Consider the following 26,900-nt stretch of genomic DNA (forward strand, 5'->3'; position numbering starts at 1 on the left):
ATGTTTGTACAAAAATCACTAATCCATAAACATTTTCATTCAATGAATAAATATATTGCTTATCTGCAGAGTCGAGACTATATATTGGGAAAAAAAAACTGTTATAAATCAAATAAAAATACAATAGGGGCGGAAATAAATTCAAATATACCGATGATTTCTTTCTATCCGCCTACAGAATAGGGTTGCCAACAACTTTTTTAGGATATGGCATTTTGTTTTTATCAGCATTACTTAATTTGTATCTTTACGTATTTACGCCACAAATATTTTGTAAAATCTTCTACGATATAAATTATCTAAAGAATATAAATATTAATGTAACCACTTTGTAATACGATGATCAGCACAAAAACATGTTTACTATAAATAAATACTTATATTAATCACTTAAATAACCTTCTTTATATTCACTAATGAACTGGATTCGATTCAATTTTATTTTTTGATCTTAAGAGCAGGCCCTTATTGCTTAAAATTGGAATTTAGTACGCAATCTACCACAATATAAGCTCAGTAAAGTTTAGGCACATATATTGCGCCTTAGTCTATTACTTAAGGCTAATTATTTTACGTTATTTATCTAAGACGATCATGTCTTTTTTTTTTTTAATCTTTATTTAAGGAACTTGGTCGATATTTCGCGACTATGTCGCTCCGTACGTCCACTTCTACCCGTGCCTACTAAATTTTGATGAAATCAAAATATTTTTTTAATAAAGCCTTAGCCTCTTCCGACAAAACCATGTCTTGCATTAAGAAAATCGATAACCTTATTTGGAAATATTAGTAAGTGGCAACCCTAGTTCGACGAGCTTTTATTGAATTCCGCTCGAATTGTGGACATATCGGATGAGACTCGCCGGGTTGATGAACTTTATTCAACGAAATTCGAGTAAAAATAAGGGAATCCCGCACTTACGGGGTCACCACTCCCCCACCCTCATATTGTTACGTTAATTCATCAATATCCCTATAATAGTGACCATTAATCGCCTCATTGGTCTAGTAGTAGCACATTTAGGTAGTGAAAGAGGTTATGTGTTTGATTCCAAAATGTAACAAAATTTATGGTCGTTTTTGTCTGCAAAAGTACACCTAAATTGGCGGGGTTAGAGTTTGTGCGCGATATGGGATAGGACTGATATATTAAGCTCGGTGTTTCTAGAAATAGTTACATTTCTGCCTACACTTGGTAGAAGGGTGAGCTTCTTGTAATCTAATGGTCATTGTAGATTTTAGTTTGACTGAGTAACAGAAGTTCCCATCATTGTCAACATTTTAATCGAGTCATAAACTCTAATTATTTTTTTTTATTATAAATTGTCACTGCAATATAAACTGTGGGAAGGAGCAACAAATCTGCTCTTTATTACCCCTAAATATACGCCAAATTACTAGTACATATGAATTTATAGAAACTATTTACAAGGGTATAGGTTCTCACTTTTAGGAATTAAATAAAATATTTTTAAATATGTATTACTAATCAGATTACTACTGTTACTATTGCCTACAAAACTGTTGCTTTATAAAATTTTATGTTGCTTTAAATTCTGTTGAATTCAAACACATCCTAATAAAATTACAAATTTCATTTTATCTGCGAAACATCGCGTTGATATCCGATCCCCGATACAAAAACTTTAATCTACAATACTGTCCCTGGTATAAAATAAAAACCGCAGACATAGCGTTTCACCCCAAACGAGCCCGCCCCTTCGCCCGGGGCTGAATGCAATCTCAGGTAGACACCGCGCGGTCACGGGACAGCGCAATCAATGCAGCTGCAGTTTGCGATTGTTACAAAGAGCTGTTAGATTGTATTTTTTTTGACACAGCCTTTACCTTTTTTTACCAATAAAGTAGCTTATATACAGTAATATTAAATGCTAGGTGTTGCTCTCGGCTTCGCTTTCGAAAAGAACCTTTTTCGCTACAAAAATACTCAAAATAATGTTCATAGCACAAAATGTTACACACATCTTTAAAAAAACATTTTTTTACCATTTCAACAAATTGGTGGGATAAAAAGTAGCCTATGCGTTCGTTCGTTCGTATCCAAGACAGTCTAAATTTCATACAATTCTGTAAAGCTTATTCTGCGTTTACTTCCAACAAACATCCGGACATTTTCACGAACTTTCGCTATAATACCCGATATGAAAATTGTCGGTGAAATATTAAGTGAAATGCTTCTAATCCGACGGTTCTACGAGTATTGATTACACTAGCAGTTAGTTTCGACTTGCGTGATTAGCAACTATCCTTATTGTATTTCTGATAATTAATTGGAGGGGCGCGTAAGGCTAGGGTACGCCCTTACAACTATCGGGTTTATTTCTATTCCTTTTACAATTCATTTACCACGGATTTTTTTATCGGCATATTACTCTTTGGTAGGAACGTTTGACATTTCGTAGTTTACGTCCGATAGAATTTTTCTCATGATTAATAAATTCGTCATTGGATATTAATATTGACGACATTACCAACAATATGTAAATTTTGTTAAACATGATTTGCTATAATGTTATAATGAGCTGTTTGAGTTTAATGTTATAACAGCGTGTCACAAGTCAGGATTCAAAATGTCACAAATAACGCGAATCAAAAATATTATACTATAGGAAAGTTTACGGTGTTCGCCGGCAGTTTCGTTTTTTAAACTCATATACGAGTTCAAACAAAATTATTAGCAAGAAGATAGAGGTCATTTTTCATAGTAACTCACAGTTTACGGAATCTGTGAGTTACTATGGATAATGACATTGTATAGGACTACAGGCCACGAAACCTGTCTTGACGCTTTGAAGCATCATTGCTATTACCGCGAGCGAGAGATGGGTTCATATCGTCACATATGTTAATACAGATATATTAGCAAAATTATTATTTAAGATATGCGGAAGAGCTTGGACGAGGAGGCAGGAAGTATAGAGGGAATATGCATATTGACATTATTATATAACTACCATGTCACGGCCACGGGATGATGTTATGCGTGTAATAGAGTTCCGCACACGAAACTTTGAAGACAGTTGCGTTCACATTTGGGACACATTACTTTGAATTACCACATATTAAACATGCAATATGTATTGTTAATCTGTTGTGGCTACATTTAAAGAATGCTTGAATCCAACTATCAATTTTTTTTTAGATAGATCGTATTTGGATATATACCAACTCAACATCAAAGTAAATGAAAGTTGAAGTAATAGAACGATGTGTATCTAGTTGGGCCATGCATGAAATATTATCTGTAACTGCTATTCCACTGACATAGCCTAATCCTGGAGAAATTAAACTGGCCAAAACTCTACACTAGAAAAAATCTTTTTCAAAACTACCCTCACATACATTCGATAGTCTATGTTCGTGTAGACATTTTGTCGACTGACAGCAATAGATACGGAACCATGATTATTTTTACTGGCCGCAGTCGTCATAAGGCACGCTGAGGTCGCGTATGACATCATGCGCGTTTATACTCATACAACTCCTTTGACAATATCGCCATAAAGTTTATTGGTTATGCGTTCCACTGAGCGCGAGTGTGTCGATAATCGGATTTTACTGCGATAAAAAATAAATATCGCATCATCGTCTAGCGTTTGACTTGTGCTTTGTGTTTGGATGTATTTTGTTATGAAAAAACGGGAAAATTTTATTTAATATTTGGAATGGAAATTGATTCTACAATTATTGTCAATTACAGTAATTTTATGGAAATTTGTTTTAAATAATTTCTTTCAATATCGAACTAAATTATACGCTGTATCTAGAAAGTACCAAAATGAATCTTAGAAATTTCGTAACACTATTAACTCTTGTTTTATTGAGATATTTCAAAATATCAAGGCAAATTATATTTATGCGTCATCAGTTAATTTTTAAATTTTGAATCGCAAGGCCAACGTTTTTTTAGATCTGTGAGAGCTATATTCTTACATGCACTATACATAATGTAAAAACACCTATCATTTCCTGAAGCGGTTACACCGCGCACGACAAACACAAAACCGTGCCATATCTTTATGTAAAGTTCTATTGTTATCAAGCTTAGCGGCGACTCATGCAAAACACGCTATATTGGCGTTAGCATTGTTAAAAACACTGATATGACAGGTATGTATCCTCGGAGGGGTAGACAGAGGTGCAACGAGTGTCACACTGTTCTCAAAGTTTCTTTTTATAGCTTGGAATGACGAGACGAGCTTGCCGTTCACCTGATGGTAAGCAATACGACCGCCCATCATCAGTAGAAACACCATCCAACACCATGAATTACAAACTATTGTTTGGTATTCCACTGCGCTCGTTATCCTGAGACATGAGATGTTAAGTCTTAGTATGTTCAGTAACACTGGCTACAATATCCTTCACACCCAGGCGTACTCTCACATATGAGAGCCCTACCCCCAGTAAAAGTATATGTTTGACTCATGATATGATAGAAAACAGTCTAAACAGTAAAATTTTTTTCTTTTTCAATTCTTGTTACTACGGTCTGAATTATATCGAATCCGATTCTACAGCCTAAGTACACTGTTCATCAACAAATAACCGACATTTCTCAACAACACACTATATAACATGCTATTTATAATAATCATGTTTACGGGAGCGTGTAGTCGGAGAACCGGCCGCGTGACGTCACAGCGCGAGTAACGGACCTCCGTCCGAGCCGTCACTCGCACCGGATATGAACGCGCGCTAAACTCAACGCGAACGAGCTAACATTGTGGACAAGTATTTGGAACGGTTGTATACTAGTTTTGTAAATAATTTCGACTTTAACGTTTAAGATAGAAGAGAAATTACTAGTGGCATTTGTGGATGGTTATAGACGAAAGGTAACTGAACAATATATAGGTCTTAGTAGTTATTTCAACGTTCAAGATAGGGCGGAATCGCGAAGGTTGAGGTAGGTATTACAGAGCAAAGGTATAAGAACAATTGGGTCACTAGTAGTAAGTGATGACCGCTGTCCATGAGCATCCACAATACTCGAGGATTGATAGATAGATGCCTTAGAATGCAATGTAAGAATAGGGTCTCTTCTTACATTAATTTTATATTCTACAATTGCTGCACTATAAAGTAAACATTATATAAAGCAAATAACTTTGTTTCACTACGTAAACCAGCAAAAATAGTCTCTCTAAAGTCTGTAGTTATATTTAAACTCTTCAGAATATCGGAAAACTCGAGAAAATCCCATTTCCTTAGACGAGTGTCCTTAAATATCTATAATGAGTGGGAAGCGGCGGGGCGTACTAATAATAGACACAATTAGGAGCGCTTGCCTCCTACGGGAATACCGAGCGAGGCACGTTACAATAGGGCTGCCTATTAATCCTTACACGGTTATTAAAGTTAAGAAAAAAAGTTATTCTAAGGTTAGAAACTATAATATGATCAGCACGCGTTTCGATTGTATTGCATGCGCTGTATGGTCACCGCTCTGAGGTTCTACGTTTGAAATCGGGTCGGGCAAATTTATATGGGATATTTCTGCTCAGTATTTTCTTGATGTCCGGTAATTTTGGCCAATATGATAATAGGCTCGGCCCCAATCACACTAAAGGACAGAAAACACATAACCCTAGTTGGATTTCTGCCTACCTCTTCAAAGATAAAGGCGGCATTTCATGTGTTTTCATGATCATCATCTGCCACAAGAAGTCCGCCTTTGCAGATATCTCTTTTCTAAAGATTTCCAGATTAGCCTGTTGGAAGGGGCTTGCATACAGCGAGTTCCTACAACCTTCATATGTCATTAACCTTCTGTTTTCATTAGAGCACTTGTCCATAAAGTTAGGTTTAACATCCTTTTATTTATCTTAAGTTAGGAGGTTGGTCGTAATTTCACGACCATGTCGCTCCATGCGTCCGCTTTTACGGGTGATCATTCTCTTTTCACTATTTCAAAATATTTCTTTATTAAAATCCTAGACCCTTCCGACGTAGGTTTAACGTTAAATATGTGGTTGTGGCAACCCTGAGTTAAAGTGAAGATAACACGCGATGATAACACGTAGTTATGCTTTATCTATCATCTTAAATCATCGCTGCTGAGGCAACCTCTTGATATTTTATCTATTTTACTCATCATTAATTTATTTTCGAACTTTTATAGCTAATCTGTGAAAGTTTACGATTTTGATTTCAAACCTTATTTTAAGTTATTAAAAATAGTACTACTTTTAAGTAAATAGCCATTATCAATATTGTTTATTTTAATTTTACAAAATGCTGATTTAAATGGATATTACAAACTGGTCGACGGCAGGAAATATAAATTTAGTCTGACCTAAAGAAAAAATAATTTACAAGGTGGTTAATATAGGCCATATAATTATTGAAACCGGCAAAGATTGACATTTCTTGTTATTATGGAAATTTATAAACGACGACGCGAATAAAGGCTATTATAGAATTGATAATACTATACCATACATGCATCTTGATAGTTGATTTTATAATTTTTAAATAGATCACAGAGCATATTATATTTTATTTCAGTGATCATCAAGTGAACTACTCACAAATTTACTTCTCCTAGAATAGGAAAGCATTTACTATTTTAACCATTAAGCGACGAGACGGCCAAATGGCAAGCCTTATTGAGAGCCCACCACCTGGACTTCGATCTACAGAGGGCTGCGTTGCAGTGTCATCAATATCCTGTGATATTAGATGTTAAAAGCAATACGCAGCAATTATACCAGATAATATATTATCAAGATAATATCAGCCCTGTATTACATACTGTCCAACTGTTGGGCACGGGCCTCCCTCTACTACCGAGAGGGATTAGGCTAAGGCCTACTCCACCACGCTGTCCTAGCGTGGATTGGTAGACTCCGTATCAACATATTGTAATTATTTTATGATCCCTTCTGGAATTTATGTCAAAGATAGGTTGATGACACTATGAACCTTGTGAGCCTACGTGGATAAGATTAGCACGAAACGATGATGAAAGACGTAGGACGCGACATTGTATACAGCAGGCAGGATAATGGGATGATTTAAGTTCATATTCACTAGCTAAAGTCTAAACGAAACGACTTATTGTCTAGTTATTATAAGCGTCTAGATTATCAAATGGTATCTAGTATATTTAAAAAATGTCTTTATATTAGCACAATTGCATGATTTCATCCTCGCACCTGCTGTTATCTCTAAGGCCTATAATAGCAAGATATTCGAGCATAATCTGGTGTCCTGATGGTAAATGATTTTATTTGCAATCATAAGCTATTGTACAAGCAAAATCATACCCTCATTTTGCCAATATATTTCCACCATATTACTTTCCCTAATCCCATATCGAAATATTTCGGTTATTGCCAGTAATGGAGCTAGGAGTATGGTTCGGGCACGCGCCCGGGCGCTGACAGCATCGCGCTGCGGCCCCGCGCCGCGTTATTGGGTCAAGGCTGGCCGCCAGGCTATTTCATGTCGCATGGGACTCCGTTTAGGCGTTCCTAGGGTTTATTATATTTCACTGTGTATGGTATTTCCGATAAACGAAGTTTCAAATCGATCGCAAATGTCTTTATGGATATAATTTACTAAATATACTCCCTTATCAGTTAACAAAGACTCAATTTCATCCGTTTATTCCACCATAATTATGTTAAATAATGACAAAACAGCGACGAGTTAAAATATTTATATAAGTATTCTCAAGTTAGAGAAATTGTATCTAGAAATGTATCTCGTCTCGTTCCCATTTTAATTTTAACTATCAACAACCAACACTAATAACTATCTAGTATCTTAAAGGTTAATCAATATATACCATAAACTTTATGGGTTCTTAAATCTTGGCATCTAACTCATCGTTGGACTGAAAACATGTATCTAAAATTACTGACGCCAAGCCCGAGAACCAGTTGGCCTAGACTCTCCCTTAGAATGAGACGTCTCGAATACCTAGCTATACATATATCGTAATTATCAAATAATTAGAACAAAGAATATCCTATTTTTTAAATACAAATTTTCAATATCGAATTAATACATTTAGACATAACAGAATATTAGAATTCGCAAACACTTATCATTCAAATTTATTCCTAGAACCTTATCAATTCCCATCAGACGCAACGGCAGTCGTAAATACAGCCATAAACCGACATTTCCCAAACATAAAACTCCATACAAGTCAATTATCCGTAATGGCACAAAATCGATGGCTCTCCGCGCTAATCTGGCCAAGGCTGCGACCACTCGATGCGATTTCTAGAGCTCTCGTTTACTCTCGGCAACTATAAATTTTCTAGGTCGTCAAACGCGTGCCAACACAGGCTAGGGCATAAAAACTGTCCTCGATCTGTCCTTGTGGGAATGCGGTTGATTAATGTATGGGTTAATGCCTTTTTGTGGCGCCCCAATTTTATGTGGTGCAGTTGCATAATGGTATACGCGAACGCGAATACGAATGTGGGACGTCGGTAATGGCGAATGCGAAATGGACTTTCATTAATCTAGTTCAGAATTCCATTGGACTTAATTAATTTTGAATGTGTTCCAAAGAGATGTCCTCGGTGTCACGAGAAAATCTCATTAGATATAATTGCTGCGTCAGGTCACAATCTAAGTAACATTTGCAAATAACCTTATGACCTAATTGTTAATCCATTTCAAAGAATTGTTGAATTTTGTACCAATTTACCTCCTAGCCAAAGAAACACAATGCCATAGAATTAAGGAACGAGATATACATTAGATATAAATATACCTAATATTTTTTTTGGAATAAGTATAAAGATGAGCAATGTAGTAATTCACAAATTCTTCTTATTCTCCTTTTCTAGCCTCTAGTCGAAAAAATAATCTAGTCCTATTTGTAATTTGATTAAAATTTCGCAAATATATTTATAAATAAACACAGCGTGCCTTGATTGACAATATTCTAAAGTAAATATAACGTCCTGGCTCAAACATTATCCGTCGTAGGTGTAAAATGAGCACCGGCGGTATCGATTTTAGAACACAGACAGACAGTCGCGCGACCTACAAGCGAATCGGATGAAATCATACGCATTGCGCAACGTGAATGTTAGCTATTGGAAGGATTCTGGTGGTAATGTTCTTAACTTATGAGGACGACTTATTTGATGAGGTATTTTTTTTTATTTATTATGTTTCGCTAGGAGCAATGATTTAGAAAACGAAAGAAATAGGTATATATATTCTGGATGTAATGGAATAGATAGCCCCAGGTATTTCGAAATACATTTACGAAATACTCAATCCAAAGGGACCTCATTACATTAAAATCCCGCAGAACAGTATCAAATAATTCCAAATCATTAATCCTAATTCTGACAGCATATTTTACGAAACACCACGAGCAAACTTGTCTTGTGTTTTGCAGAAGAAAGGAAGTACAGACATTAACCATATTTATTAGAACTTCTAAGTACTTCAACCCTCACCAATTTTCAATTTAATACCGTAGACAATAATATTCCTTAAAACCGTTCAAATGTTATGACTTTACTCAAGTGTAAAGCAGCACTTAAGAGAAATGTTTACGTTTTGTCAGAAAGCGACACCGCGCGGCCCGCAGGTTCGTTTGCTATACAAACAAATCTGGCGAGCGCACCCGGAGCAAACACTTCCGCGTGTACGTTCCGCCATCACTCTGTCGACAGACGCTGCGATGCTGTTACGTAAGACGGGAGCGCCTAAATATATAAGTAAAAGCTTGAGGTAATTGGTTTGTTTTCTCCTGTGAGGATTGTATTGTATAGTACTTTTTAAGGTTTTAGGAAATAGCATTTATCTCGAAGCAAATTCTATAAATCGCTGAAACGTTAACATCTATACTAATATGTAAAGCTGCAGAGTTTGTTTGTTTGAACGCGATAATCTTAGAAACTATTTAACCGATTTTAATAAAAAAATCACTGATAGGAAGCTACATTTTCCCTGAGTGCTATTATAGGTTACTTTTGATCCTGGGAAAATATAAAGTGGGACTTTTATGTAGGAAAACTATTTCGGGCAGGCGGAGCCACGCGTATACGAAAAATAATACAACGTCGTTTGCCTAAAAGCTCAGTAAAATATTCTTCAAATCGATAAAACAGTGTTTGCTCACTCCTGCAGCGGATATGTGTAAAGTTGGAACACCTAACCAGACGGACTCTAGAATTCAACCATCCATTCGTATTACACATATTAGCAAGTGTTATCAGCGAGCGCTTGCCTTATTTTTACACACTTCTACCTTGAGTCTTACTTTAAAATTCTAAACAAACATGACCATTCACCACTACACCAGCGATAACACCTTATTCTACGCGAGTTCATTAAAACATACATCAATGGTTAAACTTAACTAGGCGTTCGGCGTGCCTCGGGGCGTGTTTACCTCCAGCCAATACAAAGACGGTTCAACAACGGTACATAACGACTTAATCGGGTTTGAGCCGTGGTCGCACTACTACGGAAACTATAGATAAACTTTGATAGCGTATACCGAGGCATTTATTGATCCTTAAAAATTAATGATGTGTGATTAGTAGCCTAAGATGTTTTTATTACATAGATACGTTATCCGAGCTCAATACTGGCAAGACGAAAGTAAGGTAACTGCCCGACATTCACTTAGTCAACCTCCAACCACTGTCGCGACTAGTCGGCTTACTAACTTTTTGTATTTTTATAAATAAAATGCCTTCCTGTGTTTTTAGACGATGTACACATTATACTCCAACTGTGAATGAAAAACGTTTCATTTTATACGTTAGTAATAAGTATACACTCTTTAACTTATTTTTTAAACTAATAAATCCATTTTATTCGACTGTCATGGCGACGGGGCGGCCGACGCTCGGGCCCATTCGGAACCACTCGGGCTCGCTCGGCCCGTATCGATGCGAGCCGCTAGGGCTGTGACTATAGTAAATACTCCGCTGTTTTTATGTGCAATTTTGTTAGTGTATGACGCGTCTATTTGTAAAATGTCATTGTTAGTAGCCATATTTAATAAACGATCTCAATCTTCAATCCGATTCTGAGAATGAACCAATCAAAAAAGTCATTTATAAGCTTGTCAAAACAAACTTTGTTCTGATTGGTCTATTTTTGAGATAGACAGAAAAAAAGCGATTAGGGTCGTTTATTGAAACTGGCGGTAAGAGAAAATCGATTCTAATTAACGTTGTGAATTTAAGTTAAATTCCAAACTTCTCAGTTCGATCAACACATTTTTTCAAGAATACCAACGCAATTTGCCGGATAATATGTAAAAGAGAATTGTCTTCAAGCCAGTGATGCTAAAAAACCTAGCAGTAGGTAGTTGGCTATATTAAATTCTACTCGAGCATGCAATGCATTATGTGTATGAGACAGGCACATACAACTATGTATGAACGTACAATTAGTCATGTCATCTCAATTGTACTAGAATTAAATGCACAAAATATGTCTTTGTTAAGTTTTTAACGCCACGTGACATGACCACTTTACTTTCAACTTTAAGTTAACACAATAAGATTGAGTTTAGTTTTTATTTATAAAGTGCTTTTCTCGGGCGATAATTAACTATGAGTGACGTTAATGTGGTGTGGAAGTGGTTTCCTAATAAAACGACACAGCAGAGCGGCGCAACAGGACGAAAGCGAATTAAAACTGTGGACACACGATTACCATAAATATGCACATTGTCTTACATATATGAGGTGACCATAATAACTGCTTTGTACGGAATCGTCCTGTTTTTAGTTCAAATTGTGATGACTTATTTTTTTATAACCGCCCGTATTCTTTCTTCAATACCAAAATACCGACAAAGTTACATAATATTGTACTGCATACTTATATAATGTTCTCTAAGGTCAATGAAAAATGAGGTATGTATGTACTATGTGATTTGCGAACATTTAATATGTAACCTGCAGTTCGTTATGTAACAACATTCTTGCAATATTACTTAGGTAATACCGTAACAATGTTATAAAGCAGAAGTCAGAGTTTTCATTACATCTTACAAAGGTATAACGTTTTTTTTAAAAATACATATGAAGTTTAAATTATTATACGTCGTATGTTATTCTGTACTTGTCCCACGTTGTGTCCAAATAACGTCCACCCTACACGGCTTTGTTTTGCACATCCAATTGTGTGTATAAGCGGCGGGCATGGCGCCGAGCGGCGGCTTACGTTTTTAGCAACTACAATGTTTGGAACAGCGTTTGTTTATTGATGAATCGTTTTACATATCCAATCACTTTGTTCGGACCGCTTTGTCTTACACGAAGGTCTAGACAGCCTAGAGTATTCTGTGAATTGATTACAAACAATAGTACACTGCGATGAGATTGTAATCGTTATCATTATATCGGACAAACAATGTCTATTGGTTGAACAAATATCACAAGTTTTAGTGACCTAGGAACGACAGGAATCGATTGGCTCTGAATGGCATGTAAGACTTCTTTTTTAGATACCAGTGCCAAAGGGTCCATATAACCCGATTCCTGCCGGCTTCCCTTTATGAAGATGTTATCTAGAATTTCATTATCATTAAAACTATTTTCAGACCGCATTTATGCATGTTAATACCTGTATGTTGTGTTGGATTCCCTTTCGGGAAATTTCACCTTGCGCAACTCTTAAATACTTCTTTTTTGATTAAAGTCCGTATTTTATGCTTCAAGATCTAAACATAGCTTCACCATTGATGACGTAACGCAAACCGTTGAACTCTGAAACGGCTACCGAGTAACGTTGGGAAGTTATAAAAATGCATTAACCCGTAACCCCATTTCTTCATAGTTCGTCGTTAACCCAATAAAAAGTACAGCTGAAAACGCTGGCGCCGGGTCGGGCGCCGGCTAGCCTTCATGTTGAAGGCTAGATACAAATCTAGGATATTTTGAGTCTGAATTTCGCAATCTACGTTACTAAAATGTCCTCCAAATCTAAGCGAAAATCTCCACTATCGGAGAGATTAGTTAAAATTGCTACGATTTAAAACTTCGTTTGAAATTGGAACGCAATCGTGGTTTTGCGCCAAGCTTTCAATTTTTCAAAGCGATTTTGATTACTTTCAAATTGAATTTATTGAGGGTGTGTGGACGTCATTACACATTTTGCGAGCAGCGAAAACGAAAATTAATCACGTAAAATTTCCGGTACATTCATCCTTAGGCTCGTCAGCAAACTACTTTTTAGTTTTGTTGGCAAATTATTATTTTCTCGCAGTTCTTGAATATTAACAAATTTTTCATTAAGAACAATATAATGACTGCCTTGGTGGTGTGGTTGTGTTACGGTACGACTGAAGTGTTCCTTTAGGTTCGATCCCCGGTTCAGTTAGTAGTACCCGTTTTTCTATTCAGTATCAGCTTGGAGCCTGAAGTGCCCGTTATGGCTATAGGCCTCTATCACATCATGGGACGGAATACAGACGCGGAAAATGGGTGCACCTGTTGCGCCTCTGCCTACCCCTTCGAGTATAAAAGGCGTGATTGAGTGTGCACAATATAATGTGACTCAAATAGTTTGCTTGAACAATTTATTTAATAACGATTTAAATAATTGTCTACAATGATCGATGTTTGATGGTGGTTATTAAAGCTCGTCTGTTTGATTTGAACATTAAAAGCAATTATTATGATGGATTAGACGCGTGGTTGAATTATCTGCCGTTATAGCATTTTTAGTGTTTAATATTTACGAGTTTTGTCTGCTTTATTAATAATTATTAAAGATGAATTATTGTATTTGTAATATATTATCATAATACTTCAGAATGTATACAGGTCACGTCCAAAAGCTCTAATATATTTTGTAGTGATTGTTAATAAAAATAGTAATTTTAGTTATTATTTTCCAAAGACATGAATTGCGTCAAAGAAGAATAAATAAAAAAAAAACACCATCTATAATATTAAAACTATTTGCATTACATTGCGCACACACTTGTGCACTATAACATCTCCTGCGTACCTGGCTGATCTCCTATGAGATTGGCCACTGTGGCTGAAATACAGCTAAGAGGAATTGATTAATTCATAAAACTACTACTCACATTGAACGTTGATGTAGACATCCTTGTACACGTAGCCGATGGAGCTTGTCGCGTTACAACCGTAGTTGCCGGTGTCCTTCTTCACCAGGTCAGTGATGACGATGGAGTTCGCGGTGACCTGCCGGCGAGGGTTCGGTTCCGCTTGCTCGATGGGTTTGCCGTTGTGGATCCACGTGATCTTGGGGACCGGGGTGCCGCCGGCCTCGCACCGGATCACCGCGGTCTCGCCCTCAGCCAGGTTCTGGACGTCCGGTTCCACCGTGAAGAATGGTGCCGCTGTTGAATGGAAAGTTGGTTAGTTTTTTGGTTTTCATCTTAGTGAGAAAGAGAAAGAGAGAAAAAAAGAGAGAGAGAGTAAAGGAGGCCCGTGCTCAGCAGAGAGAAAATACATAACTAGTGTAATTATCGATTGAATTTGTGTGAACTGAAATTAATTCAACTTTTTATTGATTTTAGAGATCATTTAGTTTCATTAAAGATCTGAAAATATATCTTTCGTTACTTTTTATCTCGCAAACACTTCTTTATTAAACATATTTGATTAACAATTCAAATGACGAATTAGTATAAAGTAGTAGTAGTATAATAGTAGAAAAAGTATAAAAATATAAACTGGTTAAAAACCTAAGAAATGTTTTTACTTTGCATCGTCAGTAATAATTTCAACCCTAGTCATGAACGTCTTACTCATTCGAGCCGGGCTTTACAGCGACCCCGGAAATATTTTAATTTCTACTCGACCGGCTTAAATATTAGCATGACTGATTTGGGGCCTGACTGACTTGCTGATATTAAACAGAGAAAGAAAGGGAAGAAAATATTAATTAGCACATAATAAAAGGGAGAAATTGGTACAAAAAAAAGGTTAAGGGGGTTGGCAGCGTACAACACGTGATATTGTCGAAAAGAGTACAAGGGCGATAAACAAGACGCCTTCCTACAATCGATAACGCTAATAGAAAACAAAAGAAAAATATGGAAATAACAAATACGATCGATAAGTATGTCGCTTGGATATGTCAGTCGCATACATTTTGTTTCCTATTAGCTTCAACGATTTTTTAAAAATGTTTATTTAAGGAGCTTGGTCATTATTTCACAACGCAGTTGCTCCGTACGTCCGCTTTTCACTTTTCACTCACTTTTTACGATCGTTGACAGTAATCTTGTGTACCGACCGTGTTCGGCACAAAATACACCGATATGTGCTTGCCATTCCTCTGTTCGTTAACCAATACAGTGTAGGTTTGGATTTATAGATATATCTAGGCACCGATCAGAGCATTTAGAGGGTATGGAATCGCTGACAGTTTTCAGAACTACCGTTTGTCCTTCTATCACGCGAATCGATCGAACTAGATTTGTACGTCCTTTACGTAACTAAAAACCTTTTTTGTTATATTTGAATAAAAATATCATTATCATCATCGGTTACATAATTCTAGATTTATTTATTGCTAGAAGTAACAAACCAGTCTCCATTGATATTCGAAAGATTACTCTTAAATATCTCTTTGTGAATTTATCGTTCGCTTCAGCGGTGAAGGAAAACATCGTGAGGAAACCTGCACATCCGAGAAGTTCTCTATAGGAATTTCGAAGGTGTGTGAAGTCTACCAATCCGCACTAGGCCAGCGCGGTGGACTAAGGCTTAATCCCTCTCAGTAGTAGAGGAGGCCCGTGCTCAGCAGTGGGCAAGTATATAATACGGGGCTGATATTATTATTATTATACTCTTAAATAAAGCCGTATCTCAACTGGCAAATTGCAACGATCACCTTCGTGCCCGTAATGTACATTTCAGTTACAATTTCACGCACGTTTTTCGGCACGGGGTGTGGAAGGGGGTGTGGAAGGGGGTGTGGAGGGGGTGTATAAAAAGGGCCGCATCTGGCACGTGAGGAGACCCGCGTGCGTTCGCGTGACCACGCAAACTGCGTCACGCCCTTCCGCGGGTTCGTACTTCGCAAACAATTAACTGATTGCGGCATCAACGCGTTTATAACGAGCTGGTTAGGGAGGGTTTGTTTTCAGTTATTATTTTCGTACAGTGTAAACAGTATTCATACAGTAGGAAGTAATCGTTAAGGGACAACTTCTGACGTTGGTAGATATGATATTTGAACAGTGTATTTATTATTTGGGCAGTGTAGTAGCCAGGAATCATAAAAACATACCGCAACGTCTGAAGTATAGGTAGTGATGTATCCATACTTTCACCTACACTATTTCCATTTCATGATGTAAAAATAGAATTGCGGAATATACATAATGATGTATCAATAAGGAGAGAAAGAACAGTCTTGAAATTCTTTTTTGAAAAAGGCCTGAAATAATTAATAAGATAATAAACTACCACGATTGTTATATTTGCTTTAGTAAAGTTTTCTAATAATAAAAGGAGAATGTAAAATGTGTTTACATTTACGAAAACAATTTACATTGATATTTTTATGCGCGTCATCTCGCAAACATTTACAGATGAAGCATTATACGTGGCAATATAATTTTTATGTTACTTACTTTAATATTTATTTCACGATAAAAAAAATATTGCTTTATTTTGAATTTTACTGTGATTTAAACAGAACTTATAATTATGATTAAAGAAATAAACGTTCTATCTATATCATAATAAGGTTTACAATACGGGATTCTATTAGTAAGATGATTAAATAGTGTCAGTGGGTGAAGTAGCCACTCCACAAGCGCTGCCTCGCCCGGGACATGATTTATCGCAGACATGCGCAAAATCTACACGCTCCACTCGACCTAGCCGGCAGAGCACACTGGAATTTACGAGTCAATCCGTTCAGCGTATTCATAGGCCCGTTCAGATAATTGAAACATATCTACCTACATATATATGTACCTACTTATTTTGATACGCGCTATTGGTTAAGATCAGCGATGGGAATATATTAATCGGATTCTAAATCAAGGTTTAGTCTATTTTGATACATATTTTAAGGACTCGAAAATCTGCGTCTAATAGTTTCAAATTAACAGATCATGAGTTATGCCTCCGTGTACCTCTTAAGACGAAAATGTATAGTCTCCCAATATTCAAAATCATCAACATCGAACGACATCAAACATTTTGACCGACGCGACGTCTCAATATAGGCCAATTGTCACCAAATCACCATCCTTACATGGCGCTGTGACATATTTCCTACAACCAATTAGTTTGGAAAGGGTCCCATCATTATGGCGTGCCGGTAGGAAGCGTCCATAACTCTGTACTACGAGCCCTTTACGGCACAATGTCAGCGTCATTGTTGCCTATAAAGACAACTATGGCATGTCATATATGAACATACAAACGCGCCCGCTTGTAGCAACGTGCTTTGCGGTATGATGTTTTGTGGAAGTATGCTGTATTCAATTATATCTTCTTTGGGTGGCGCCATCGTGTATAAAAAACAAATTTGTTTCCGAGTTTTGCTATTGGATTTGCAACTGGGATTCTATCGCATGACCTAATTACTCGTTTGTAGCTCTCTATGAAAAAAATCTATTTGTCCTTCTGGGTATCAACTTTTAAAAATATAACCATCCGTATGGGCTATTAGTGAAAAAAACTAATTATAACGCATTCTGTAAACCATGAGTAAGCCACAGTCACTCTATTCAACTGACGAGAGCTATCATGTTGATAGTAACTGAAAATCAATAAACACTTAAACTGTTCCATCAAAAACTGCAAAATATTTACACGATGATTCAGGTACCGTATAGAAATAGTAACACTGGAAATAGCTCAGCAACTGTGTACACAGTAAACACAGAAATCGATACGAAATTGCTAAACGTCAAACATTATGACGTTCGTATTCCATTTGAGAGCCATACTTCATTCGAATTACATTTAAGACTAGCTTTTGCAATCGAGCTGAGGTTTTTCGAACCTAGCAATTCATTGGTGAAAACTGCATTCAATTGCATGCAGTAGTTTTTGCGTGATGTGTACAAACATACAGCCAAAAAATCTAAACTGACGTTTCGGATTCTATTGCTCTAATAAAAAAAAACCCTACATAAAATTTCCTGTTAAATTTTATTTTATTAGAGACATAATAAAAGGGATATACTTAGATCAAACATACAATATCCTTAAATGACGATCACTAACAAAATAACGCTCAACTAGAAGTCGGAACCGCAGTATTATCGTCTCTACCCGCCCCTCACAGATGTTTTCGCGGGACTGATAACACTGCAAACTGCTTGGACATCGTTAGGTCAAACCTTGTGTGAATGTTCTGCTTACCCCTCATAAAGACAGGAGTGACAGGTCACAACAAACAGTTAGGTTTCCGCCCACGCTGTCCGCGGGTACGCGTGTGCGTGAGTCAGAACCCTTTTCGATGCTGTTCGACGCGTTTGTTCCAGTTTTTGCACACACGCCCTTCTCACGTTAGGATTGTGCAATGTGGGACATATTTATATAGCGAGGTTTAGATTATCATCAGCGACCATTATACACGAGCTGTTAAAACCCGCCATAGTGGCCCACGTAAGTGTGTCGCGTTCCGGGATCAGCCTGTGTATATCCGGTTCCAACAAGCCGGCATAATTGTGGCGAATACCGAGGGGTAATCATCTTTCGTCAGTCGACATTCTATTGAAACCCTTACCAAAAAATGTGATGCGATGCTAACTACTTTTAAATCGGTAAGTGTGAATTCTGATTAAATTATAGATAGCAGTAGAAAAGTCTGGTTGAAGAATCAAAAAGCTAATAATAAACAAAACACGAGACGACAATATAGTGAACACGAGGAATTCTAGAAATTACGTTCTTCTAAACCCAGCAGCATTTGTCTGGTCTTTTAATTTTGACCTTTCAAAGCGTTTGTTTTAAACACTAAATGATACAAATACAATCTTCTAGATAGTCTAAACATGATAGCAATCGAACGTTAAAGTTTCCCACATCAGTTCTGTGGAGGAACGTCCCCTGCACTCCAACATGCATGAGATGACACCGCGGCGGCACGGCGTTTAAATTTTAATTCCCGCTCGCAAACGCGCTCGGTTTTCACCACGGTCTGCTCCACACGCCGCGCCGTACCCGCCGGCCGGTGTTGCCAGTTAATACCGGGGCTGGTTGGGACGCGTTTTTTGTTTGCCATGTTTTTCTATGTAGGGGGATTGGTCGCATTTTTCAGTCTGGCATGGGAAGTCACTGTTCTTCTTGTTCAGGTCAAATATGGCGCACAACGAGATTTTGCAATGGTTATCAGAGTTATTGTATGACTGCTTTGGTTATTTTTGCTATATTTACTTCAGTTACCTTCAAATGTGAAATGACTATGTTTATTAACGGATGACGCTAATTCCTACCTCCATAATTTACACGCGCATAGTGACACTCTCCTAAAGACAATAATAATAATAAACCCATCTAAATCGGACCAGATCAGACCTAAAATCCCGGACATACAAACATACATACGGTTCGAATACATAATACCTCCTTTATTAAGTCGGTTAAAATATTTAGACGGGGATAAAAACTCCAAACCACAGCGAAAAACAGATCATTGCGAACTGACTTATTAAAAAAACAATCATGTTAAGGGATCCCGGTATCTCCATCTTGTGAATATCTAGATTAATCCAGAAAAACGGGACATTTCACCAAATTATACCTGGCAACACCACGCCAACGTATGTATATACGTGTAAGTACACCTGGAATGATATTTGATGTTTTTACTCGCGGTGCGGAATTACGGAATCCATGTTTTATGAGTAGACAGCGTTGGGTTTTAATAGCTGACGAGTGGGGTTCGGTGAAGATTCGACGAGTTTCGAGACGGGTTTGAATAATGACTTCCCAATTAGTAAAATGATTTAGGACACCTTCTACAGGCTTGTTAGAATTATTGGGTACTTTACGTTTTCGCAATATAACATGTAAAATATTACACATTGCTACTATACCCTTAAAATGATCAAACATGATTACACTAAACGAAAACCATAACTCTAACAAACCAACATTTTCCTTCAAAAACGTCGTGCGGACTCGCAGAAATTTTCAAATAAACACGGAACCCACAGCAGTTTATATTCCCAAGTATTTAATATTCCGCCGCGTTCCGTTAGCGAGAAGGAATGGATTCGCATATATTTTTTACAACTCCGCATTCGCACCGAGCCACCGTCCACTCCGGGACTCATTTCAACTTTCAAGGATGCCGGTTCTTGACGTGTAGTTTTATACCAACATTTATTTTAAACGCAATTAAACTTTGCACGCTTGAGTTGTGAGATGTCAGACGAAGAATATTCTAGAATTTCTTTTGTTTGTTCTGCAGATATATTGACGTAGCTTAGGGGAAGAATTTTATCATGTTTTTATGGGACGGCAACGTAACCCCACCGAACCTAATGGTTCATGGGTCTAGATCACTGATTCCCAAAGTGGTCCAGGTGGACCAGTAGGCATCCACGGGAAACTTGACGGGGGTCTACGTTGGCTTGACCAAAACATGGAGGTCCAGAATTCGTAAGTGGGGTTCCACGAAAATGTATCTGGTTTGATAGTAAAGTACTTTAATGTTGGCTTATCTTCACCTATCGATGTAGGCAGATAATATTGATAGGGATCGTAAGAGACACGGTGACCCCAACATAGCCCCCCGCGGTGGCTGGGCGGTAGTAGTAAAGCACATTATCTGCGAAAACTAAAAAAAACTTCCACCAGAACCAGAAAATTTATACAACGAGGTCTATGAGAAAAAAAAGTTCGGGAACCTCTGGTCTAGATAGTATCGAGAACTGCGTATTGCTTTGAATAAAAATTCTGCATGATTTATTAATTATAATTAAAGTAATACTTAGCAATAGTAAAGCGACAAAAGAACTCACCTTCAATATTAAGCTGGATAGAGTAGGACAGCGCGGTGCCGACGCCGTTGCTGACCTCGCAGGTGTACGTGCCGCTGTCTTCGTAGTTCGGGTACTTGATGACGAGCGTCTTGCCGTAGTTGTCCTGCGTGATACTCGCTGAGGGTATGATGTTGTGCCCGTCCTTCTTCCACACGATTTGAGGCAGCGGCCTGGAGGGGAGGGTCTTATTTAGCATAATACGATGATTAGGAAGAATTGAAAAACCAGGAATTAACAACTACCCAATTCGACGCTTAGCTTTAATTTTGTTTAGTTTCAGCAACAGCCTAGTTTGATCAATAAAAGTACTTCGTTGGCGAAGGCAACATTTTATGACTATTACGTAATGAAATCATAATAACTATTTTTGGATGGTAAATACCAACGATTTTAACTACGCTGCCAATATTCGCTTAAGGAAAATAATATTTTCCTTTAAAGGCAATTAATTCCATTGCAATTATGTTGCAATTGTAATTTTGCTTTTATTGATAAAACTGAAATAGACATTAGCAAACACCATGATAACAAACCACGAGTCAGCGCATGCGCCACTGAAACATGTCTGAGCATGACGTTAAGTGACTAACACAATATGAAACACATTCATCGACACAAATAAACTGCGTACGACTTGACGACTTAAAAGGGAAACATTCAACTTAATCTGAACCTCTCCATTACACTTAGCACATTATCTTGTCTCGATCTCAAACGATTTGAAGTTGCGGTGTAATTCCTTCATCGCTAACACTTTTTCATTTCATGCCCACCTTCACTAAAGTAATTTACTTCAGCAAATGAAAAAATCAAAATGATAGGAGATTAGATGGGTGTAAGCGGTATTTTTGCTCTGTGAATCCATCATGAACATTCGATTAAAAATAACATCGATTACAGAATGACAATAAGAAACTGAAAATTAAACATACTTTCACCTATCCCTGATGCAATCAACGAGTTAAAAAGCATTCCCTTCCTATTATTGACAAATATAGTCAAATAAAGACATCATTTTTTTTTGTAATATCGAATAAAGAAAGTAAATATAGTATTAAAAAAGAAGACAACAAATTGTATTTCATGTTACAGACAGTACATAGAAAAGGGATATAAAAATCGATGACACCCACAAACTATCGATACCGGATATTGTTATCCAACGTCCGGAGTAGTTTGCGGATATTATTTATATTTTCTAACCGCAACAGGCTATTAGTGGCGACTTACGCAGGGAAAACAATGTACATTGCAAGAGTACTTTAGAGTCACGCGATATGTGCGGTTTTTCGATATATTCGCCAATTTTGATAAATATAATAATTTTGCGGTCAGTTATCGTGTATGAAAAATACACTAACTTGCAAATAAAGTAATCTTTGTATCGACTCACAATTTTAATGTAGTAAAGAAGCTTAACCGTTTGACTATTGGATACAATGTTTTTCTTGGTACCTAATAAAAATACAAATAATTATAATCGTTGCATCAACTATACTTTTGAACACCCAAATTCCTACATACCGTTAAGCATATATCTGTTGTCGAAACATTTAAGACTAAAATAATTATCGCCTTGAACCATGGATCAAAAATATACTCACGTTCCACCATAAATGCAGTACAGTTCGACCTTCTTCCCTTTGAGAGCTTTCTCTATTTTCCTGGTGGTGTACTGGCGCTCCGGCGCATGCCTGTTCAGGGTAGGCGAGATACCAGTCTGGGTTACATCCAAATAGATCTTGTTGCCGAACTTGTATTCATTTCTGAAGATCGAGTTTGCCGTACAAATGTATGCGAAGTCAACACTGGCATCGTTGCGAGTAACGTTCGAGAACCACAAGTTTCCTTCGGGGTCCAATGTCATGCGGGAGTTGTTGATGGTCTTTAATTGACCCTGGTCTCCTTGCAACATCCAGTACACTTTGGGCTTCGGGTGGCCATCAGGAGGTTCGCAGGTGAGTTTGAATGGTTTTCCCTCCTCAGCCTTCACGACTTGTTGGCCATCGGTCTCTTTGAAGGAGTTGAGTTCAGCCCTCCTCACGAACACGGAGTTGGAGGCGGCCGTACCCCACTCGTTGTAGGCGAAGCACTGGTACTGTCCGAGATCCTCGTCTCTGGGCTTGCTGACCACGAGGGTACCTCGCCCGGACTGCTGCAGGATTCTGTTGTCATAGCTCGTGTACTCGAACGGTTTGCCGTTTTTGATCCATCGGTATCTGTTGAGCAAATATAATGTGTTAATCGAGTGAATATTTAAAATGATGACATAACTATGATTTTTGTTAACCTTAATGCTATAGTCACAAGAGATATGCTAAATAATAAGATTTTTATTACGTATCTGATTAAATATTAAAATTATGTAATTGATAAATACCAGTAAAATAAGTCGGAAAGTTTATGAATTCGTTAGAAACTCTGGTCAGAAGATAAGACCTTAGTATAATCTAATGACGGGTCTAATAAAATATTTTTCTCGTTGAAAACCTATTGGAGTTAACTATGGTAAAATACAACATTTATCCTAGCACAGTAGACTATATATTAAGGTAAGTTAAGAACAATTCATCAACTGTCGATCTTCGAAAAACGCTATATGAGGCGTCCCTCGATATTCAGCAGCATTATGCCAGGTAAGAGCGCCGGAGAAGAAATCTGGCTGAGATCAGACCATGTGTAACACTCTTATTTACTCAAACAAAAATATCAAAATCTTTATAGCCCACAAACACAATAAAGTCTAATTTAGCGTGAAATATCATTACACATTACATATAAACTCTACGGAGAGGCAAACGCAGAAGCGAGTTAAAATATGCGACAGTCAAGGTTGACTTTCAAAGATAAAGCACAACTGTTCCTAACGATTTATATCGACTGCGAACTATTTATACACCGCGAAGAACATTAACTGATACAGTAAGTTCTTGATACTGTAATGAATACTACTTTTTATGACCCAATGGCGATAAGATATAGGTCGATAGTCTTATGAGCAGCATAGCATAAACAGCAGCCTATCCAATATTTGAAGTTAACAATTACTGAAACTTCGTGCAGTTGTCGACCCATCACAATAGAAGCATAATCTCATAATGCTCACACACTTCTCGTCCGTATTGCAATACGTTGTTAAATCTGGTTGTTTTCACATGAAATAATCATTGCCAACATTTATAATTTAAAATTGTTTGATGCCAACGCCCTTATAGAACCTTTTTTTTAACAATTACACCAGCCCTTATTCTCATTATAGTATGAATTACCTCAAACTCTCTTCATAACTACTACATTCAACAAAATCAATAAAGCTGAAATACTCCGTATTCCCGGCCTTGAGAGCCGCGTATCAAATTATCGTGACCTGCTAGGAGTGAGGTGGGTGGCATCCTGTACGCTGTGCACTTATCTGTAATCTAGACCGATGAGTACAAGATTTATCGTTTTAATAACTGAATGAAAAACAGAGATAACTTTTGACCTGCTTTATATTCGCGGAAACCTATACTTTCACATTGAGTCAAGTGGACTTAAATGTCCTGAAAATAACGCAAATTTGACTATTACCTGATTTACTGAGATAAACATTATGGAGCTACGAGAGACTTTTGGTCCTAGAATATTTAGAATTAAGGTAAATATTTGTACATCACACCTTATAATGAAACTAAACATTATTCTAAACCCCTTATGTAAAAATTGTTATAAATTTTACGTTTGTATCTTCGTAATGCGTGCCTAATAATACTAGGTACTTATAATAAAGTTGAACACATTTAATTTGTTTACATTTTATATTTATTTTTACGTGTCGGGGGTTATTTCCACGTGCTAGCGTAGAGAACAAATTTTTTCGCAGTACTCTAATTCGAATATGAGACGGCTTAGGGGAAGGTTTTGTTAATCGCGTACCATCAAGAACTACCTTTTCGACATGCATATTTATTGCTGGTTTGAAGCCACCCTTATCGCTCAGTCCAGTGATCACTTCCACAGTGGACATGCGACTGTTCCGCACGTCGTTACGTACAGGACGCTCTGATTGAGCACACAATCGGACATGCCGACAATTATATGTAGTGCAAGCGTTTGACTCACCGCATCCCGTGCGGGCGCATCTAATGCCTCCGTGCTGAGTTTATTGTGTCGCGTATTTGTTATAAAAAATATAAAGTAGTGTGTTAATTTGTTCATGTAACAGATAAGACCAGTCTGTTTTCAAATTTCGATACAAATTTCATTGATATGTTAATCAAAATTCTAGAACACAAATGATCCAATGGCCAGAAGTTCATGGGATTTTGAAAATAAACAAAAATATTTGTAATTATCACACATAAAATGCCTTCCATGTTATTGTTATGCAGTTTTAAATATAGGCAAAATAAAACCACAAAGACGAATAAAGCCCGCATATCTTTTTGCCTACTGTAAAACCGCTATCATGCTATTATGGGTTGTACCTAGACTACTATACAATGTATATGTAAATTGTAAAACATAGAAACCGATTGTGTATGGCAAATGTACCGTAAGCAAATACTAAATTAGTTCCAGTTAAAACACAGGCATATCAAAAATGCAAAGTAAAAATATTTTGTCCTATGGTTTACGGGAAAAAATATATTATGCCAATATAAGGCATTGATTTCAAATCCATTATTATTTATCAAACTAAAAGCTTAGTTTAATCGAACCCTATCGATCGCTAAAATAACAAGGCCATAACATCCTCATTATTAGCACTTTATTTCTATATAATAAACTTATCTTAATCTTACTAATATCATAAATGCGAAAGTTTGTGAATATGTTTGGATGTTTGTTACAAGTAAACTCAGAAATAGCTGAAAAGATTTGGATGAAATTAGGCACACTGGCAAACCATGTCTTGTTATAACCCATAGGCTACTTATCCCGGATAATTTGCCCCTATGGGAAATACAGTAATTTTTTAAATCGGATAAAAAACGGAATAAATGCGCCTAGTGTCGTACAGATGCTAGGAATCGCAAATTTTTTGGGTTTTTGTAGCGGGATAGGCATTGCGCGCAGACGAAGGCGCAAGCAACACCCATTTTAAACATAAATACTATACGCGATTCGTATTAAACATAACTATATATATTACAAGATTGGTATATAAACAAGGCGCTATCGGCGCTGGGAGTGGGCCGGTGTCTTAATGTCGAGGTCGTCGGTTCGATTAGATCATGCACCCTATAAAGGCGATCTAATGGATAGGGTCAAAGAAGGTTCTCATCGCGTACGTGGCTTGAACATCGATTAGGTTTACCGTCAATAAATTACTGACACCGGACGATTTACGACTACGAAATTTACTAAAAACACGTATATTCGGGTAATAGACATTTTATTGCGTACACGTATGTAAAAAGAACTTGTAAATAAAATTATTTGTTGTGGATTTTTTTTAAACATTTAAAAAATTATGCCATAAATAGTTTGTAATATCTTGCATAATACGAAAACTCCAGAGAATAAAGAATCTGAAAGAAATGGCATCCATACATGTTTAGTCGTACCTGCACATTTTTATTAACACCATTCATTTCTACAACTTTCGCGCTATACAGGTCTTCATTATAGTACAGCCACTGTTCATGGCCAGTGCTGGCGCTTACGATTAGACGAGTTACTAGCTCGTCTCGTCATAAAATAACTTTTGTACATTTGCAAGGAAAACCGCACTCCATGATACGCTTTCTTTAAATAGTTGGTAAGTTTATTTGACTTGTAAACAATTAAATGGATTAACTTATTCCCTTTACACGTAGCAATTCTAACTTTATAAGCGAGCTTCTAACCGCAATCGCGGTCTGCAAACTTAATTAATTAATATAAACAAATGAATATAATTATTAATTTACGTACTGTATAAATTCTCTTGGAAGATGTTTGGGACGGC

The 26,900-nt window shown here is 37.0% G+C and overlaps 1 protein-coding gene across 2 annotated transcripts in view; it reads right to left on the reverse strand.

The window, feature by feature from the left end:
- Window positions 1-26,900, reverse strand: part of LOC115448761 (neuroglian) — a 52,721-nt gene that overhangs the window by 16,594 nt on the left and 9,227 nt on the right. For both annotated transcript variants that reach the window (XM_030176325.2, XM_037442961.1), the window contains exons 4-6: window positions 22,573-23,187; window positions 20,948-21,138; window positions 14,066-14,341 (exon numbers count right to left, since the gene is read on the reverse strand). In XM_030176325.2, the coding sequence (XP_030032185.2) occupies window positions 14,066-14,341; window positions 20,948-21,138; window positions 22,573-23,187 (1,082 nt within the window). The remainder of the gene's footprint in view (window positions 1-14,065; window positions 14,342-20,947; window positions 21,139-22,572; window positions 23,188-26,900) is intronic.

This window comes from Manduca sexta, chromosome 25, assembly GCF_014839805.1.
Source record: "Manduca sexta isolate Smith_Timp_Sample1 chromosome 25, JHU_Msex_v1.0, whole genome shotgun sequence".
NCBI classification, from domain to species: domain Eukaryota; kingdom Metazoa; phylum Arthropoda; class Insecta; order Lepidoptera; family Sphingidae; genus Manduca; species Manduca sexta.